Here is a 19988-nt window from a genome sequence, read left to right as displayed (position 1 = left end):
TGTCTTCAGAAATGTCATCATGGCTCACAGCTTAGGTGCAAAAATGTTTCCCTCTTTCCAGACCCCCCTACACAACAGTAGCATCTAGTTCCAGAAAGAGAAAATGAAAATGAGAGGGTTTATTAAATGGAATGACCTAGAGGATAAAAAGGTGGTGATTGTTTTACTGTTCGCTTGGTTTGTTTATTTTGAGCCTCTGTCAAAATTGTCTTAAGAACTTTAAAAAAAAAATCCACATGCTTAGCAGAGTAAAGAATGGCATAACAAGTGCAACAAAAAACAACACTGATCAAAGAATGGAACTGTATCCGAACAAGGAAAACAACCTCTGATAAGTCAGATATAAAGACATAATAAGGCATGCTTAAAGGAATCCTGAAAAACAGCTGATAGCATGAAAACAGGACTACAACTTTGCAGATGTTTTAGGAGCAGTAAACCTATCTGTTTGCTTCTGGTTAGATAAGATGGTTCAAGGAAAAAGAGGCCATAGCAGAAAAACTCACACTTTTGTTGTCATTGGTATTTCTGTGGAGGAGTTAATGGAATACTGAGTGTTTTGTTATCGGGAGTCTCTCAAGAGGAGGGGCTGGCCCTGTTGGAGCAGGTGGGCGATGATGTGGGTGCACGGGGACGGTGAAGGTACTTGGAATGGCCAAGCCTACCTGCAGCCTAGAGACGCATTATTATTTTAGCAGTAGTTTTTTAAATTGCTATGAAGTGTGGAATCTCTTTGAGCTGCATGCAGTTTCTCCACTCTTCCCTTTATTCTGATTGTAAACTAAATCTGGGAGGAGATCATTTAAAAGCAAAACTGCCCTTTTCAGGGACCTTTTTAAAATTAGACTATTTGAGCTTTTGTTTTGATCAGGGATCAAATAGCTTTTGGCACTTGCACTGTAGTTGCTCTATTTCTCCTTCTGTTCTTCTTTGCAGTCATACTTTGTCATGTTTATGCCACTTGTATTGATGGGGTTTTGTTTGTTTTTTATAGTGACTACAGTTCCTGTCTCACCTCTTTGATGGAAGAGGACTATGACCCAGAAGTGAGCTCTCCACTGTAGAACAAGAAGCTCTTGTGGAATAATTTGTGTCCCTTTAAAAGCAGCACCCTGTCTACAAAAAAAAAATAGTGTAGAAGAGATTATTTTTGCACCTGGCATTTTTTTGTTCATGTGACCTATGTTTCAGCATGTAAATGGTGAAAAACAGGGAGATAAACGTTTGTGCCTGCTTTTGAGCTTTATATTGAGTAGTGCTTAGTTCTGTGGAGCATTAACCAAGTTGTGTGAAGACCAGAGTATATCCTAACATTCATTTTTTTTTAAATACTATACATTTTTTTAGCAGATGTATGTGACAAAAATGAAGTTTATATTTTAAGAGCACTTGAGCAGATAGATGCTTCTTGTTTAGATCTCAGCATTTGGGGCGAACGTTTCTATGTAACGTCGTCCTTTTTCCAGAGTGGTCAGGTTGATCTGCTGCAGATCATGCATTATCCAGCAGGCTTGAGTGTATCTGTTCAGTATTAACCATGGTGTGGCTCTGAATGTTGTCATGCAGCCTTGACAAACCTTTTTGTAATGTAAAGGCTGACTTCTGTACTACCACGACTGGAGGAAATTTAATGAGGTGAACGTAGTCGTGGCTTTTTTTTTTAAATATAAATTACCTTCTTAGGGTTTTTTTTTTTTTGAGTGAGAGTGCAAAGGGAGATTAAAATGAGCAGCTGAGGGGGTGAAGGGCACAGTTGGCACGAAGTGCGGCCTCTCGTGCTCGGCTTCGAGACGCACTATTGCCTCAAGGCTGGCCTTACAGCATACTGGAGAAGGAAGGAACCTGAAGAAACTGCACAGTGAACTGTGAAGCACAGAAACTGAGGACATTGGACTACAGAGGCCAAACTCAGGGTAAGTGATGGCATATACATAGTACTGACTTTTTCAAAGATAAATTAAAGTTGAAAATGAAGGCAAAATGGTGAACTGGAGATCCTTCCACAAAAAGGCAGAATTCGATTTTAGAGAACAATATTGGCATTTTTGTCGTCTTGAGCGGTGGAAATTGTTATTGTTGGAAAGAACAATTCAATTTCAGATTCCTCAGTGAGATGCCTTAACTGGTCTTCAGTTGAACTTCCATTAAGATCCTTCAACCAGCTTGTGTTTTGTTCCTAACCGTTTGGTTTCTTAGCTATGAAAGTAGTTTCAGCGTGGGATATTCCCTGATGTATGGAAGTTGGCAGATCTGGGTACAGTTATAAATTGGGAGTGCAGGAGCTGGTTGACTTTCACGTGTCTGATCTGCCTTCAGTGTCTACAGCATGATTGCTGGTTTGGTCATATTTGATTTATGGCCTCTGGAATAAAACATGCAGCCATCACCCATTTGTAGACCAAGTTTAACGTTAAAAAAACTACAGCGTTTTCCCCTCCTATTGATAAATGCCAAGCTTTTGGAAATGGATTTTATTATTATTTCATTTTGGAAAAGATGACAGTTGGGGAATGCTCTTTTCACTTACAGATCCTGGCCATGAGGTTTGATGCCTCATTTTATTGAAGGGAGACACTGGACCTAAATGGCGCAGCATGACTTTGTTCCTGCCTGGCTTAACTTCTCAACGCCACAGTCAACCAAGGTAACATTAGTACAGATCACCTTCTTTAACACCGATGGCAATAATAAAAAGAAAAAACTTGCCCCAGTGCAAGTTGTGGGGTTTTTTTAATTGAACTTAAAAAGTTTAATTTTACCTTCTTTTGTGTTTTTGAAGGCTTTTAGAAACTTATTAAGGTGAAAAATGTTGTTGTTGTTTCAGCAGATGTATTCCTTTTATTTCAGAGGAGGAACAGTCTTTGTATTCTGACACGAAAGTAGTTCAGTGGCTTTGTGTTGAGACTTGAGTGAGATCCCAAGTAGAAAATCATGAAAGAAATGGCTCTAAATCTGTAGGGGACAAGGCTTGGAGTGTGACTTATTTACAGTTTAGGATATAATTTGAGCTTGATTTATGAAAATAAGCGGACCCTGGACCATGTGTGAGATCACAGGAGATTTAACAAACCCAGGTTGATAATAAGCCCTTGGTCTCTAACTCCAGGCTCAGAAATACTCCTCACCTTTTAGCAGCCTTTAGAATGAGAGCAGTTTGCCTGTCCCAATCTTTCTAAGACTGATTCCAGAAGAAGCCTAGATTAACCCAGAAGTCTGCTTTAGGACTTCAGTTTGTGGCACTTGTGTGTGGCTGTGGAGAAAAGCATTTTAATAGCAAACCACATCATAATGGACAATGCTGATGAACAAGAAAAAGTACAACTTTCACCTTCATGTGTAAATATGAGACAAAAGTAATTTCAGGATATTTGGTCCATTTAGGACAAACCTCTAATTTTTTTATTTTTTTTTACAAATGAGGGAAAGTGAAGAGTATAAAAAATTTTTCAGAATCTTATTGCTAGAAGCATTAATCTTTTTGCAGCATCACAGTTATTTCAGTCCAAAGTGCTTTAACTTACTTAGAGTATATCTGAATTTTAGTCAGGCTGATGGGGGACCCTCTGTTGCTTTCTGTTCTCCTGATTTTAGACAGAGCGAATTAATGAGAACCTGTGTATCACAAAATTGCTTAAATGGATTTTGCAGAAAGTGTGTGTTTGCAAAGACTACTGGTAGTATTAGTGTTAGGTTCTCTCTGATTCGGTATGTGTGGATTTGTGTGCCATTCTGATCACGTTCACGTGGCTGTTGACATTCTCAGCTAAGCAGGGCAGATATGGATGTTGTATTGAAAGCTAGTAGAAGATGTGGGGTTTGGTTTTGGTTTTCTTTTTTTTGTCTTTTTTTTTTGTGGTGTATGGATTTTTTGTAGTTTGTGGGGAGTTTTGTTTTGTTGGTGTTTGGTTGGTTGGTTTTTTTACTAACAAAATGTTGCAGTTGGACTGACAGGCTCCTGGAGTGCCTCAATGAATATTTCCTTACATCACTTTTTACTTTCTGTAGTCCCCTGCAGCTGCCTTTGAGAAACATGGAGAGCATCTTCCGCGGGGAGAGGGCCGCTTTGGGGTGAGCCGTAGGAGACACAACTCTTCTGATGGATTTTTCAATAATGGACCCCTCCGAACTGCTGGAGGTGAGTGGGAAAGATCAGAATGCAGCCTGAGCGTAAACATTTTGGAATATTCTACAGAATGAAGAATTCTGCACAGTATAAATGACATCTTCCAAAACTCTACCTCTTCAAACTTGTGCTATTCTCCCATGCCATGTGCTCAGGCCTTCCTTAAGTGGTTTCTGTCGTAGCTGTGTGTGCATTGTGTAGCTTGGTTTGTTTTCTGATACAATCACGCAGCTTAATAAGTTTGACCTGGTAGTTACTTAGCGAATGTTGGCTTAACAACAATAAAACTAGTCTGATTTTTCAAATATTCTGCATGCTGTGTTGACTTTTTTTTTTTATTTGCCTACTTATCTCCTTTTGTTTAGACTGCTGGCATCAGCCGTCCCTTCTCCGCCATGATTCTGTAGATTCTGGTGTTTCTAAAGGAGCTCATGTTGGGCTTTCTGGTGGTCAGCCTGGCTGGCACGGTCCATCGCGGGGCCATGATGGTGTGAACCAGCGTGGTGGAGGAGGAACTGGAGTTCATCGCCACTGGAATGGCAACTTCCATTCTCGGAAAAGTTCCGCCTTTCAAGAAAAGCTGCCTGTTGAATCCAGGGAAGAGAAGAAGGAAGATAAAGAGCAGTTGCAATTTGAGGAAGAAGACTTTGTAAGTGTGTAGCTTCTCACTAGAAGTGATGGCTGTGAGAAGTGCCTTTTCAGATCTCAATTTAATTAGCATTTATAGGTGGTGAGGATCTAGAGTGACGTTTCGTGTGTGAGATCACAGCAAATTTAACAAAATTATTCCAGTGCTGACAGGATGCGAATTGGTACCCAGAGTCCTCGGGATTTGACGACCTGTTGGATTATGGGGTTTTGCACGTTACTGTCTGTGTCCAGATGGTTCCTATGAACTGAAGACAGCGTTGTAATGCATGGGCCGCGTCTTCAGCTAAACCCATAAGGTGACACCTTGGTCTCCCGCAGGAAGGGTAGTTGTACTGACTTTTGTGGCTTCACTTACAAAGCATTTTTTTTGCTCCTAAGTACATCTTTTCAGCTTATCTCCAGTCTACCTGCTGTTTCTGTCTCCTATGTTCTGGTATATGTTGGTGATAACCTTCCCAGGCTTCTGATGTGTTCAGACCTTTGCAACCATCTGTCTTGAATCTTCTGGAATAGTCTTTTGGTATCAGATGTTTTCCTGTTTCTCTGTTTGTCTGGGGATTGGTGTTTCTCGAGTCATTTCTTCTATGAACTTCTTATCCAATGTTCTGATCCACGTGGTATTATCAAGTGTGATAGTCTCTTTTATCCTGGCTCTTTCTTTACAGGAATATCTTTAGTTTTCCAAACTTCAGCAAATAGTACTTAGACTTGTGCCTTTCACCCTTGCTGTGTGCATGCCTTAATGCTCATGCTTTGAGAGAGATGCACCTTTTCTGCTTTCACTTTCCAATTTAATTTTTTTTTTATTCTACCCCTAATAAGGATTTTATTGTTGCCAGACCATGTATTTTGCTTTCTCCATATTGTTCCTTGCTCTCTAAGCTTTCTTGACCAGTGTAATGAGGTCAGTATAGTCTGTAAGGTTCTGATAACTCGGTCCCTTCAACTAATGCAATTCCTCTGATTTCATCAGGCTAAATACTGCCTCCAGTAATGAGAGTTTCTGGTGACAGAAGCTGCACACTTGTGTATACTGTCATCTTCAGCTTTTGCTCTCTTATTCAGTTTTTCTCTCTGGAAGGCTGTTTACTGCTGAAATTGTCATGGCAGTCTGATGACACTGCTTCTGTTCAGGAAGTTGGGAGCTGTAGTGAAATATGGGAATGCTCGTAGCTGCTTCAGGCCAAAATCTAGAATCTGCATTTAAATTGCTGCAGAAGCCAGTTTGATTTAAGCTCCTTAGGAATTTTTTTTTTCAGTGAAGTGCTTAGGGGAGTGATTACATGCTTTTGTTCAACTGCTGCTGCGGGGGGCATTAGCCTGCATCACCGGGTGGGTAACACCTGGAGAGCAGTAGTGATAAAGCTTGTGTGAAGACTTCTGTTAATCTGATTTCTCAGGAATACTGTAATTCAGGATTTCAATAAGCTTATTCTTTAGACTGAAATGCCTCTTGAAATGTAGGAAGTTATTGTAACAATTGCAACCTGTTGAAATGCAGAAAGTTATTTTAACACTTGCAGCTGTACTGTTGTAGTCTGTCTTCGTTCTTCATTCTCTTCTTCAGTGCCTTGGTGAGTGCTTTTCCCCAACTACATGGCTGTTTCTTCTGTAATTACTTCCCCAGATTTTTTTTTGAAGGTGATGATACCACACCCTGTCTAGTAGGAAGCTTTGCTAAATAACTCCAATATTGTCTTTGCCATAGTGGTGGAGCTAACATATATTCTGGTTACGTATGTAGCTCTTAGGCCTGTGTGGCTGAGGATGGCAACGTTTTTCCTGAAGAGTCTGCAGAAGAGGCTGATGAGCACCCCTGCTATAAAACTGACCTGAAACTAAAGAAATGAAGCACTGAAACAGAAGGATTTTAGGGTCTGAGACAGGAATTTATGCTACGGTGTGACATTTTTTCCTAACTCTTATAGAACAGGAATGCCTACTATTTCAGAAGCTCGTTATTAGAGACTTATGCTGTCACCATAGTAACTAACATATGAAGAATTCATTAAAAAGAGGGAAAAGATGGCTTCAGTTCAAAATAAAGTTATTTGGGATGGGGGAAGAGGAATAGCTAATCAGGGACACTTGTCACTGAGTGCTTAAGATTTTCTGTGTACCACTTTGAGCTTGGACACATCCTTAATTATTCCACTAAGTTGGATTCTAGTAATGAACCAAAGGTAAGTCTGCAGAGAGCACTGAGTCTGCGTGCAGTGTTGTCCAAAAAGTGGATTCTAAAGCTCAACATAAACTTACCTGTAGCTGCTTTGTCTGTAAGTGTATATATAGACATATTTCATTATTTATTTTCGTTAGAAGCTTAGTACTACTTTTGATATTTTTGTGGGGTTTTTAATTGGTTAATGCAGAATTATTGTGTAAGAAGTATTTGGGAAATGTAACTGGGAATGTAACTGATTATGTGAATTGTGTTTTACATTTTGAGCTACTGATTAAGTACCTAAATCTTTTATGTGTGTATTGGTTGGTAGCATCTACTTATCTTACAGTAGAAGACTAGAGGACCTATCCTTGGTCCCCACGTGTTGTCTGATCTAGTTGGGAGGCGTCCCTGCCTGTGGCAGGGAGGTTGGATTAAATGGTCTCTAAGGTCCCTTCCAGCCTAGGCCAGTCTGTGATCCTGAACCATCTGATAGTTCTGTTGAAAATACAGCAGAAGCCAAGGAGAAAACAAACTTGATTTTTAGATGTCTTGTGACAAAGCGCTCTCTTCTAATTCAGGTGCTGCTCAGAGAAATTTACCTGTAGTCTGGGTTCGCAGAAGAATAGTGTTACGTTAATACTAGTTTTTGTTGTTGTTGTGTGTGATATAACGATGTACTAATTGGGATTGTGGTGTTACAGCCATCGTTGAATCCAGAAGCTGGAAGACACAACAACCAGAACAAACCTTTAGGGACACCTTCTGGAGTATGGGGTAGGTAAAGGTAGTTACGTCACTGTACACAGTGCTGATGCTGAAGCAGAAAATTTTAAGCAATGTTTAAATGCATGGGGTTTGGTTGTGGCTTTGTGGTTGTTGTTTTTTTTTTACTCAGAAGGATTTTGAAGACTTGAGTGAAGCAGTTAGCAGCTTTTTCTCCTTTGCTGTCTTCATCCCACAGTCTTCACTCATCTCTTGGCCTTTTTGTCTACTTGAATCTGTGCTTGTCTTGTCAGGAGAATTCTGCTGGTGGCAGTAACGTCGCTGTTCTGCATTTGCTTCCTGTCTTACTGCAGTTACAATTTCATGCAGACATCACTTGAAGGGCAGAGCAGATCCGAGTGAACTAGACATTAGTTCCTGACTTGTGTTCTTCATATTAGATACACAGCAGAACTGTCAGAATTCTGTGGTTTGGATTTGTTTGGCTTTTTTTTAAACTCAGAACAGTCTTACTTTTGAGTGTTATGGTGATATGTGAATCTGTGCCTTTTAAAAAAGTAAAAATTGAGTGAAGCAAAGCACCAATTCTAGTAACTAAATACAGGTTTTTTAATCTTTAGCTAAAATGTAGCTAGATTAGTACAATACACAAATAATACAAACAAAAAACAAAACCACTTCTTGCTGTAGCACTCGATCCTGTTCTTTTTGCATGTTTGTCAGGTAGCTGTTGTTCTCCTGCAAATGTGTTGATTTGGCCTAAAAATATTAATTGTGCTTGTTTGCAGAAGTACTGTGCCTTTTGAGGCATAAGCTATACACAAAGTATTTTTGCTGTGTTATTAAATTAACAAGTTGATCCATGGTCGCTCAAAAAAATGCTGATATCTCTTCTGCTTCCTTTAGTATGGTGGAAGGCTGTTAGCTGATGCCACTCTGGGTTTTTCCCTCCAGTATCAAGAGAGCTGGGGTGATTACATGAAAAAAGATTGGACTTTGACATCCTTACCTGGTATCTTTGCTCAAAGCTGAGACAAGAACAGGTGACAGCAGTCTGGGAGTCAGATGTGTAGCATCTAAGATTGAGAGGGGAGAAAGTTGAGCAGTATTTTGAAGCTCTTATGAAACTGAACACTTGCATTTCAGAATCTTTGTTGGTTTTGTTTTTACAGAAAACCCCCCTAGTGCCAAGCAACCTACCAAGATGCTGGTCATCAAAAAGGTTTCAAAAGAGGATCCTGCCGCCGCCTTCTCAGCTGCATTTACATCACCTGTTTCTCACCTGGCAAATGGCAACAAAGCCACCACCATTGTCCCAAGTGTCTACAAAAATCTGGTTCCTAAACCTGCAGCTCCTCCTTCCAAGGTACGAGGCTTTCCAGCAAAGGTAGTGAACTGCACATCAACGGGGAACTTTCTCCTTTGGCCAGGGAATCAACCCCCTGGCAAATCGCAGGAGTTGGAATCCAGTCATTTCTGGGATAGTGGCCTTTACGGTAGATGCCTGTTTACTACTGAAGTTGTTGTTCCCTGTTAAAATGTCACTTGGTCTTGTCCAAATAGAGACTGATCCTTTCTTCTGACTCTGCTAATGTCTGTTTGAATGGGTGTGTTCTCATGCATTAGACAAATCCTGGTCTTAATTAGACAAAACAGGCAGTGCTGAAAAGGAGGAATGTGTGCTGAAATGTGTTGTCCACATGACCACCTTGAAAAAATGTTATTGGGTTACAATACTTTGATGTGTTTAAAATGCAGCTGAGGCTAAGATCAGATTAGATAGTAACATCCTGCAATTTAGGTCTAATTCAGTTGGGCTAAAGACAGCCTGGAAAAGTGATCGGGTTTGTGCTATACTTCTACCAGAAGAAATATAGGAATGTTGAATAACGCAAGTAGGTTTTGTTTCTTAGTTTTAGGATTTATCTTGCCCATTTTTTCAGAGAACCTACATGTGTAGATGCCCTAGAAACTTCAGAGGATTGATAGTAAAGGTATTTAAGTAGCTAAAGAAAATTACTAGCTAGGTTGTTCTTTAAAAAGGTGCCCAAATATTTTGATTTCTAAAATTTATCTGTTACTAATGCTATGACATTCCCACAAAATCTTCCCTCTGACAAGATTAGTTTTACACACTTCAAAGATAAATGTTAAATAGGGAAGATTAACAACTTTTTTTTAGAAGGCAAGTTTAGATCTTCTTCCCTTTTTGTAAGTTTTTCTTAATTCAGACTAAATTCTGCCAGCTACAGGAAAAATCGTAATGGTTGAAATGTTAATCAAATAATCTTGTGTAAACCATTGTTGACAACTGATCTCATTCTTGTGAGATGGGATGAACTAGCCCATTATAAAGGTTATTAATAACAGTTTTTCATTCCACATATAGTTTTCCATCCATGTACATACCTGTTTAGAATAGTTAAGCAAGATGCAGCCTCTGATGGATAGAAGCCTCCTGTGGCTTAATTATTGTTCGTACAGCTTGATGGATACCTGTGTCTGTACAGTCCTGCCTGGTTTTAATCTGGCTGGTTTGAGTGGTTTGTGAAACAAAAAGGCAAAGGTACAGTTTCTGCCCAGACTTAAAATGTCTCTTTGATTGCTTCAAAGTAAACAGAACTTTAATGAACAGGGCGGGTACTTCTGAAAGCTGTGTAACTATCTGCTGCTCTTGCTGGGCATGGTTTACCTGTTGCTTGAAACTGTAGAATTTGGACATAAAAATCTGTGTAACTGTTATTCCTTGCTGTGCGATCACCTTTGCATTTGTTTTTGGCTGCTTCTGAAGTCCATGGTCAGAGGGTTTTCATTAATTCCATCTAGAAGAGCTGTTCTTGAAGCTTTTCCTGACTATGTTCAGAAATCAGACTCTGTAAGTTTTGATTCTTCAGGTGAAGCAAGAAATGCATTAATTGATGCTCACAGTTGGAATAAACCCTTTAATTTTTATAGATAATTTGAAAGCTATGATCTGTTTTTCTGAGACAGCCTTGTGACTGTGCTGTGGAAGTTCATCTTACCACAAAAGTAATGGTAGGGCTTTTTTCCTTAGCTTGTTTTACGTGTTAAATAGCTCTCATTTGCATTCAAGATTGTGTTTCTGCATTTGTATCAGAGATAATGGCAACACATAGCGATAGCTGCCTAAATTCCTTTTAATGTAGTATTTGCTGTGCTGAACCAGTTGGTGAGCCTGGATTACACCTGAATTCATATCTGAAATATTGCAGTACTGATAACACAGGAAATGCTGGTTGGCCAGTGGAGAAGCTGTTGACTTTTAACATGTAGCCCAAGGGATCAGTCATGTCAGGCAGGATGTAAGTACGTAGTTAGTGATTTAGATATTGTTTTTTAAGCGTGTATGCACTGACACGGTGCTGTGGTTGTTGGGAGAGGGTGATGCTCCTCAGTGCTGGGAATTGCAGTAGGGAAGAATTGTCTGCTGGTGTCACCAACAGCGCTTTTGTTCCTGAATGGTGACCTTTAGCAAAGCTAAAAGGTGAGATATCGGCATATCCTTAGAGAACAACTGTAAGCATGATGCCTTTATTAAAAGTACGGGCATAAAGCAGCTGTGTGTTATTCTGAAGACTTCTGGAAAGTTGTAGAGAAATTGCAGTGCATGTGGAGGGATGAAAACATTCCTTTTGTCAAAGTCAGGTGTTGGAAAGCTGTCACAAACAAACTGAAAGAAAAATAGTTTTGTTAGGTTGTACAAAGTAGTGTTGAAAGGAAGTGAAACAAGTGCGTTCTTCCTTGACTAACTGAGATGGGTGGTTGTTCGCAGTCAAGCAGTCTGTGGAGATTGTAATCTGCGAGCAAAATCTTTTGACATTCATCTCTAGTTGTTGTGTTGAATCTAGTGGCCTCCCGAAGAGAGCAGGAGGGGTCTGTGTGTGAATTTGTCAAAGCTGCCTCTTTGTGGAGGCTGCGAGAACAACAGGCAGGAGCCAGGTACCCGGGCAGTGCACCCACTGGATCTGCAGAAACGTTTTGTCGTAGGAATTCCGCACCCTGATTGTAGTACCAGGCAGTATTATGCAGATTGGGATATTCTCCGAGTCTGAAGGGAATGTTTCGAATGTGCTGTGAATGCCCAACTGTCCATTCAGTGATGTGGACTGCTCTTAAGTTGGAGTGCGAGAGTAGTGCTGATGGCCTCCTCTTCTTATTTATTTAAAAATTAATAAAATTAACCCAATGGAGACTGAAGCATACTGAAATAATGGCTAGTGTTATTTCTCCTTGTTTGCAGAACACAAGATCTGTTGTACCTCAGATTTAACTGAATCCCACTCGTGCATGAGTTATTTTGCTAATGACTTGACTTCAGAAATCTAATGGGTCAAAGGAACCGTTATGTTTTAATGCTCGGACAGGTGTATTTCTCATGCCACTTGATACAAGTTTCTTGTTAAGATCCTTTTTGTAAAGATTGTTACTTCACAGTGTTTGTCCTTGGTTGATACGGGAGGCTTGAGAATAACATTCCAAGTAGCAAAATCTTATCTTGAAGTCTTTGTTTTTCAGCCACGTCGCCAGTGTGTTTGAAGGGACGCTGTAGAGAGTAAAAGAGCAAATGCTCATGCACTTTAATGAACTGGCTGCTTTTGTCTTCTTTTTTCCTCTTTTGTCTCATTTTTCCTCATCTGTTTGTTGTTGCTAAATCACTGTGATGATGGGCACTTTCAGAGCCCTAGGAAGTAAATAATTTGGATTCTGAGCCTGGGCAGAAATATTCCTTGATGTGCTTCTTTCTTACACAGGGGAAGTGATGCAAAGCCTTTCTTTGTAGCATGCTGTTTCCCATATGAAATGTGAATTTAATTGGAATTTTTTTACTTCCCATCTGTGGTTAGATGCATTGCATTGCTCAGTGGTGCTTCCAGTTAATGAAGAGCGATGCTGGATTTTCTCTTTGAGCTCTAATGGTGTTTTACTGGAGGGTGGTTTGGAGAAAACAGAAGAAGACAGGAAGAGTATAATGGGTGTTGAGGTAAATTTGAGGCTGTTCTTGGAGAGGAAGGAACAAAATTATCAGTACAACAGCCAACATAATGTTTATTTGTTTTATTCCTTAAAAGCAACTTCTTCTTGGCCTTACCATTTACTGTCTGGAATTTTGTGTTCTCTCCCATATAGCCAAGCCCATGGAAAGCCAACAGAAATGAACATAAACCAGGCTCGCTTTCCTCCAGCCGTGACTCTGCCTTTACCAGTCCAGTGTCTGTTACCAAACCAGCGGTACTGGCGAGTGGCTCAGTCCTCACCTCTCCCAAAGAGGTAAGGGATAGCATCTGGGGATAGGGTGGGAACTTTTATCACTATCACCTACTCTAACTTGGAACATAAGCTCCTCTCTGTACCTGGTACCTGCCTTTGCACCCTTGCAGGGTGACTCACTTGTACATTCTTAGCACATTCTGCATCAGCTCTGGTACAATAAAAGAAAAATATTACTTACCTGAATGTAAAGCCAGTTGTACTTATCCAATATAAATACAAAAGTATTAATGCTTTAAATGGTGTTGCGTAACTAGACATGCACAGACTTGGTGTTATCGGAGTGCAGATACCAAGAGCTGATGTGAATAGGTGACTAAGCTGATTCCCATGCCGTTCTTCAGTATGGGAAAAGAGGAGAAGGAGGATGATCTGCATTTTCTCTAGAACAGCATCAGAAATGAACTCTGAGTGGGTTGAGGGAGTTTAACGTGTATGTGCATCTTCAGCTACAGCACGGTGTTAGTTTTGGTGTTGAAAGGAGGTGATGTGGTGAGGCAGAAGCTGACTTAATTCTGGTTCTGGTCTGAAATATGGAGAGAACCTTGGAATATCAGTCTGATAATATTTCAGCAGTAACTGTGACCTAACGTGTTTTGGCCAGAATTCCTGTGTTTAGCACGTAGCTTGTATATAAAATGCTGAAATTGGTATACAACGCTTTGAAATTCCACAAAGCTTAATAGCAAAGTGACACAGAGTAGCTTTTCTTCTCTGCTGCTGGGAATCAAAATTCACAAGTTTGTGATAATATCTAAAAAGAACAAAAGTAAAACAGACCACGATAAATAACGTGTTCACAAAATTTTAAATGAGTATGTTTCAAGTGTAACAGTGGGGTGTTCCTCTAGTTGTGCATTTGTCTTGTTCCTTTACAAATCTTACTTCTAAAATAAGACCTTGTCATCTCTAAGATTCTCTGCAGGTTTTACTTTGCAACAGCCTGTACTTTTCTGCTTTAGCCACAGCTGAGCAGGAAAGCCGTCATTGATGGTGATAGTTAACAAGCGTGCACCTGTCACTTTGCCAAACAGATCTTACCCTGGTCTCCTTTTCCCTGCCTGACTCTTGTCTGCCCTTAGACTGGGTCCTTCACGCGCTGACAGCCTTCCTGCTTGTGTCATACACAGTCTGCACACCTTTGCAGCATAAATACACAAACTTAAATAGGCTTTCACCTCCAGGTAGATGCAGAGCAGGACATCTGCTTCATACCGTGCAGCAGTAACACAGGTCATCCCCTTCACCCACCCACTCGCCCCCTGGACACCCCAAGAAGATCTTTTGTGAAACTTCAGTCAGCAGAGATGTCAAGTTCTAATCTGAGAGCAGGAATAGGCAGCTGGGTTTTCCCTGGGACAAACATACTTTTTGTATTACCAGTGTCAATCAGCTAAACAAAAAGGGCTTAAAAATTCCTCCCAGCTAAAGTTGAACACTTGTAACATGCATTTCTTTGAATCTGTTGGAGACTTGCAGTATGAAAGCGCACGAGCACAGCCAGCAAATACTGCTGTGAGCCTAACTCCATGGGTCTACTACAAGTGATTTCTGCCTTTTTGTTTCTGAAATGGGGATAATGCCTTTCCTGCAGAAGTGTTGAAAATAGCACTTTTATTCATAAGAGACCACAGTGTGTCAAAACCTGAAAGGATGCCAGTTGGCACTGGCACTGGGTTCCCACAAGCCAGGCTAAGATAACCAAATCAGATTACACTCTGAATTCTTAAAATGATTCAGGAAGACTTTTCTGTGAGAGTAGCCATCCCTGTTACACTGACTGACATGTGAACAGATCTGAGATGGTGCGTAGTGCTCTCATTTGAAAAACCAAATAAACAAAACAACACACAAAAAGACCCCGAAAACTGAGATGCCTTAATGTTTCAGTTGAAGGGCTAAACTTACCTTTAGAAAAGATGCCAAAAATGACCAAAAGAGAATGTTATGTAAAAACCTTTCTATAGACAGTTATGCATAAAACCATAATTGGAGTGAAATTGCTTTTCAGGAATCTGATATTCTTCAGCTATCTTGCCCTAACGTGTAGAAAAAGAGAATGTTATGTAAAAACCTTTCTATAGACAGTTATGCATAAAACCATAATTGGAGTGAAATTGCTTTTCAGGAATCTGATATTCTTCAGCTATAACTATCTTGCCCTAATGTGTAGAAAGTGAGTTGTAGTACCTCAGCAGCTCAGTTAAACATTAAAACAGCCCCTAGCCAGAAGCTTGAGTATTCCAAATTACCAGAAGACACCTAATTTCTAATCTCCTGTGTTCATTGTTCCCTTCCATCACTGCGGTCAAACTAGTTACCATGTTGAGAACTTAATTTCAGTACTATGCTTGCTTTTTATCCTAGTTTGCATGGTCACTTATGTCTGCTAAAACTGCTGATTGGTTCCTTACTGTGTTGAATTAAACTCTGAAAATGCTACCTGAGAAACATTTACTGTAAGACATTACTTTCCCTGAGAGGCTTCATATCACACCAGTATTCTGTGTGCAACAAGCAGTACAAATATAAGCAATAGCTACTGTATTGTTGTGGGGTTTTTTTTGCTAGAATTAAACTCTGAAAATGCTACCTGAGAAACGTTTACTGTAAGGCATTACTTGCCCTGAGAGGCTTTATTTCACACCAGTATTTTGTGTGCAACAGGCAGTAGAAATACAAGCAATAGCTACTGTGTTGTTGTGGGGGGGTTTTTTGCTAATATTTTATTTCCCTTGATCTTTGCCCAGAGCGCTGAGTATGACAAAAATACTTTGCAAAGGAGATTAATTTTGCAGAGTCTGAATTCGCAACCTTCCCACGCCAGCTTAAAAAAAAAAAGGAGGGGAGAGGAGGTGGGAGAAAAACTTTACAGGCTTTAGGAAATTTTACTCTGTTTTAATATTGAGGAAAAAAATCAAAGCAAGTACATGAAGGAAAGGAACAGTTTTGCATGCAGGGTTCTAGAGTCTGGTATCCATATTAGTGACTAAATTCCTCATTGTCTTAGAGTAGCCAGACATGAACTCATAGATTCATGGCAGGAGGGTTGCAGCTAGATGGTCTTTAAGGTCCCTTCCAACCCAAACCATTCGTGATTCCGTGATGATTCCATACGAGCAGAAGGTTAAGATATTGGGAACTTTCACATAACGTGTTTCTACATTTCGTTTGCGTGTCCAGTCAAAACGATGGAACAGATTAAATTGAAAGCTCCATCTCGGTCAGCAATGTTGTTACTGCAGTGTCACGACTGGGGTGCTGCTAACGTGCACGCTGCCGCACCTTGTGCCCGGTCTGCAGATTGAAGTTCATTAAGAAAGCTTAAACACTGTGGAGGAGCGTGGGAGGTTACCTTGGGTTCATGAATTGAGCTGAGCAGGTTGCCCCGGGCTCCGGGGGTGACTCTGTCTGGCTCCGCACGGAACCAGCGCGTAGCAGGGCACGGGCAGCGCACTCGCCCGGGGACGACACCGAGGCTGTGGCTGCCTGTTTCACGTCCAGCTGTGGTTAGCGAAGGATGTGACCACTCCCTGAAAGGAGATTACCACCCAGTAGCTTAATTTCAGGGTAGAGTCTGTCAGGATGCCGTAAGACTGAGCCTAATCTGTGTAATTTTTAAATTTTTTTAGGGTAAGAGTCCCACATAATGGTCTCTGCCTTAATATTCTGTTGCAGACTCCAGCATTGCTTGAGAGAGTTGCATTGGCAAGAAACAAGCATATTCCTGGCCATGTGAATTGACTCCTAGGGGAAGGACAAAAAAATGTAAAAATTGATAATGATAGATGGGAGAGCAATGTGCTGGTAAGGGAAGAAGTGAATGTGCAACAGCAGTTGGGATTTGGATGGAATTTGACATGAGATTTTCTTTTTGGAGAGGTTAAGAGCCAGCCAAAGAACTGATGCGTGTTTGAAAGGTGTAAACACAGATGCTGGAGAGGGCCCCGTCTTTGCAGCAATACAGTTTGAAAGTTTCTGTGTTCTGCCTTCCTTGTCTAGAGTCCTTCCAGCACCACCCCTCCCATCGAGATCTGCTCTTCACGCTTGACGAAGCTGATGCGCCGTACCACTGATAAAAAGAGTGAATTCCTGAAGGCACTGAAAGATGATAGAAATGGGGAGATAACAGAGAGCAGAGAATGTGACAAGCTGGATGATGTAAGATCGCTGTCCTTCCTGTATTATATATGGTCATCGTGTGTTTAAGGAGTTGGGTACTGAAATAAGAGTGGTGGGTGTAATTCAGGCTCTGAAGGAGGAAAAGAATGACTTGCATCGACCTGGTGCCGTCCACCAGATGATGTTCATGTGGTGCTGTCTTCCCACAGCCAGGTAGAAGTCGCTTTTGACCATTAGAAGTCCAGGCACTGTGAAAAAAACACTGACTCAAGGTGGAAGGTTTTATTTCACTTCCAAAAGCAGAAGCTTAACTTGGAACTGCGCTATTAGCACAGTCTGTGCAGGCACACTTTGATGCTTTTGTTCTTCTTTAGATGGAGAGCAACAGCACACCAGAACCAAAGGAAAACTGGGAGGAGAACTGCCATCAGAACGGCCTTTCTCTCCCTTTGCCGGAGGAGGGGGAAAACCTCTCTCATTCCTTGGAAGCAGAACACAGGTGAGTAAATGGCAAAATAAAGCATCTGGAGTAAAGGAGGGCGAGTCCTTGGGCTGTGTGAGGAGAAGGAAACGGGCGGCTCTCTGGGCAGCAGCAGCAGCTCTGTGTGCACTGAACTGAGGTGTGTGGGCTTTGTGACTAGTGCTGGGCTGGGTGGAGTCACCTTGACAGTGACACAAGACACTGATGACAGCTGAGCCAAGACTTTGCCAAGGCCTATAATTAAATTCCTGAGCTTCTCCAGTGCCACATCCCTGTGTGGTAACGCCACCTAGATATTTACCTGCCCACACCGGGAGTGAGCACGACAAACCTGGTGTGATTGTGGTTAATTTACAAGCAGGTGTCCTAAATGGAGTGCTCTGAGGACTGAAGATACACCATCCCATGCACACACCACTTTCTGTCTGCACTTAAACTACTCCTTTGCTGCTTTAAATGCTGTATAAGTCAGGGAGAGTTAAGAAAACATCTCAGCTCGTGTGTTGCTTCAGTGGGTAAGCAGTGTTTGAGCGTCTGGTGTAAACAGATAGTAAGGTTTAGGAGAATCCCGAGTGGCGATCCTGTTGAGATTGCCTCATGTACTCCTTCGGTGTCCTTGGGTAGGATTTCAAATCTCTGCCCTGCTTTCCTTGTGCCAGACTAGTTATTTGCCCATTGTACAGGACTGCTGATGATTAAATATTTGCAAAAGACACTGCGTATGGAAACAGTTGGGTAAACACAAAGCATTGTTGAAGTGGTCTCGAATGTAGGAGATGCCCTGGCGAGTCGGGAGTAATTTAAAACAAAATCTTGCGCTTCGTTGACAAAGTGTTCTCTCCTTTGCCATTGTTCCCTTGCTTTAACTCCCATGCCCCTTCTATTTTCTCCACAAATCAGGTTATTGAAAGAAATGGGATGGCAAGAATATCCTGAAAATGATGAGAACTACCTTCCCCTCACGGAGGACGAGCTCAAAGAGTTCCAAATTAAATCAGAGCAGGTATGTTTACAGCTCTCACCGCTGGTGACGGCTCTTCTACCTGTCCCTTCTCACACATGAGTCTTCTGTGGTGTCATTCCTAAGGATGCTGGGGAAGACAAAGAATTGAAGTGACACTGTAGTGCAGTTGACAACTCTGCATTATCCATGCGGAGCGTGTCTATACAGTTAAATATGTGATTTGTGCCCACACATGATTAGTGACGGTTGCTCTCCACACGTTTGCTTGTTCTAAAACTTACTTTCGTTCCTACAGCGAAGAAGAAATGGATTTGGGAAGAATGGATTTCTTCAGGGCCGCAGCTCCAGCCTGTTGTTCCACTGGAGAAGCACTTTTAAGACAAAGATTGAGGACTCAGACACAGAAACTAGTAGCAGTGAAACGTCAGATGATGATGCCTGAAAGCGGGCACGAGAAAATTTAAAATAAATAAAACCAACCCAATAAACTCAGTTCATAGTTCAACATGTGTTTGGGGTTGTATAAACTAAACAGAGTTTATTCTGTCTCCAGTCTGTTCAGTTTTTTTTTTTTCTTTTGTTGTTGATACTTCATGCACAAGGGAAATAATTGTATCCCAAAGAAGAGAGAGAAATTGGCTTCTTTAGCTTTTTCTTTTGGTTTTGCCCTAATGCTTAATAGAAGTTTGTGCAGCTAGCAAATTTTGACAAGAATCCCTTGTGGGGCAGTGCACAAGTTCAGTCCTGTAAGCAGGATACAAGTGGCTGACTGATCTTTGCAACAACAAGCTTCTAACCGTGCCGCCCGCATTTCCCAGTGCCGTGCGGTAGCAGTGTGCTAAAACAATCATTGTCAATGACAAAATGGCTATTGAAGTTCTAATTATGTTAAATTAATGCTAATAACATGATTTTTTTTTTTTTTTATTTTATCTTTTTTTGGCGGCTCGGGGAGCTTCATCACTTAACCAGGCATTTGTGGTTTTCTTTTTTTGGGTACAGCTGTAAAATATTTGGATATAGGAATTGTTTGTGTTCTTCTTCTTGCAGCCTTGATATTCAGGGTGGATTGTAAAATATAAATTTTTTGTGAGATTTCAAAGATTAAGATTATTTTGATAACATTATTTACAGATTTAAAAAAGTGACTATCACATTGAGTCTGTATGAGGGGAAAAAACTACTGCATCAAAAATAACTAACTTGGAATAAATATTTTGCATCAGTTTGCCAATTCTAATTGTCTTTCTTATGTAAGAAAAGCTTTCCTCTAAAGGGACCTGCAACTTTGGGGATTCGATAGCACTGGGGATAAATCGTTTCTTCTCCCGCTGTATTTTTCCACTTGGCAAACATTGCTGTAGTGCTCAGACTGCAGGAGCGAAGCTCTTCCTTTAAGAAGGGAGAGGGAGAACAATGGTGCGATGATAGCCCATGTTTTGGTTTTTTTGAAAAAAAAATAAATGAA

At 40.9% G+C, this 19988-nt stretch overlaps 1 protein-coding gene across 1 annotated transcript; it reads left to right on the top strand.

Annotated features, from left to right (window-relative positions):
* Positions 1-994: 994 nt before the first annotated feature.
* On the top strand, positions 995-19754 carry GPBP1L1 (GC-rich promoter binding protein 1-like 1). The gene is made up of 11 exons (XM_009868089.1): positions 995-1913; positions 2530-2644; positions 4006-4135; positions 4489-4772; positions 7643-7715; positions 8837-9030; positions 12813-12953; positions 16956-17114; positions 17450-17574; positions 18457-18559; positions 18816-19754. The coding sequence occupies exons 2-11, from the start codon at positions 2585-2587 to the stop codon at positions 18960-18962; spliced, it is 1416 nt and encodes a 471-aa protein (XP_009866391.1). The 5' UTR covers positions 995-1913; positions 2530-2584; the 3' UTR covers positions 18963-19754.
* The last annotated feature ends 234 nt before the right edge of the window (positions 19755-19988 follow it).

Source organism: Apaloderma vittatum, unplaced genomic scaffold (genome assembly GCF_000703405.1).
Source record: "Apaloderma vittatum isolate BGI_N311 unplaced genomic scaffold, ASM70340v1 scaffold33994, whole genome shotgun sequence".
Taxonomy (NCBI): Eukaryota; Metazoa; Chordata; class Aves; order Trogoniformes; family Trogonidae; genus Apaloderma; species Apaloderma vittatum.
The sequence above is the reverse complement of the archived record's forward strand: the minus strand, read 5'-3'. Positions and strand labels throughout refer to the sequence as shown.

Excerpts from the sequence above, each read along its gene's own strand:
- GPBP1L1 (XM_009868089.1), top strand. The coding sequence starts at position 2,585 with ATGGCGCAGCATGACTTTGTTCCTGCCTGGCTTAACTTCTCAACGCCA. Across the intron at positions 2,645-4,005 it reads CAACGCCACAGTCAACCAAG|TCCCCTGCAGCTGCCTTTGA; the intron begins GTAACATTAGTA and ends TACTTTCTGTAG. Across the intron at positions 4,136-4,488 it reads ACCCCTCCGAACTGCTGGAG|ACTGCTGGCATCAGCCGTCC; the intron begins GTGAGTGGGAAA and ends CCTTTTGTTTAG.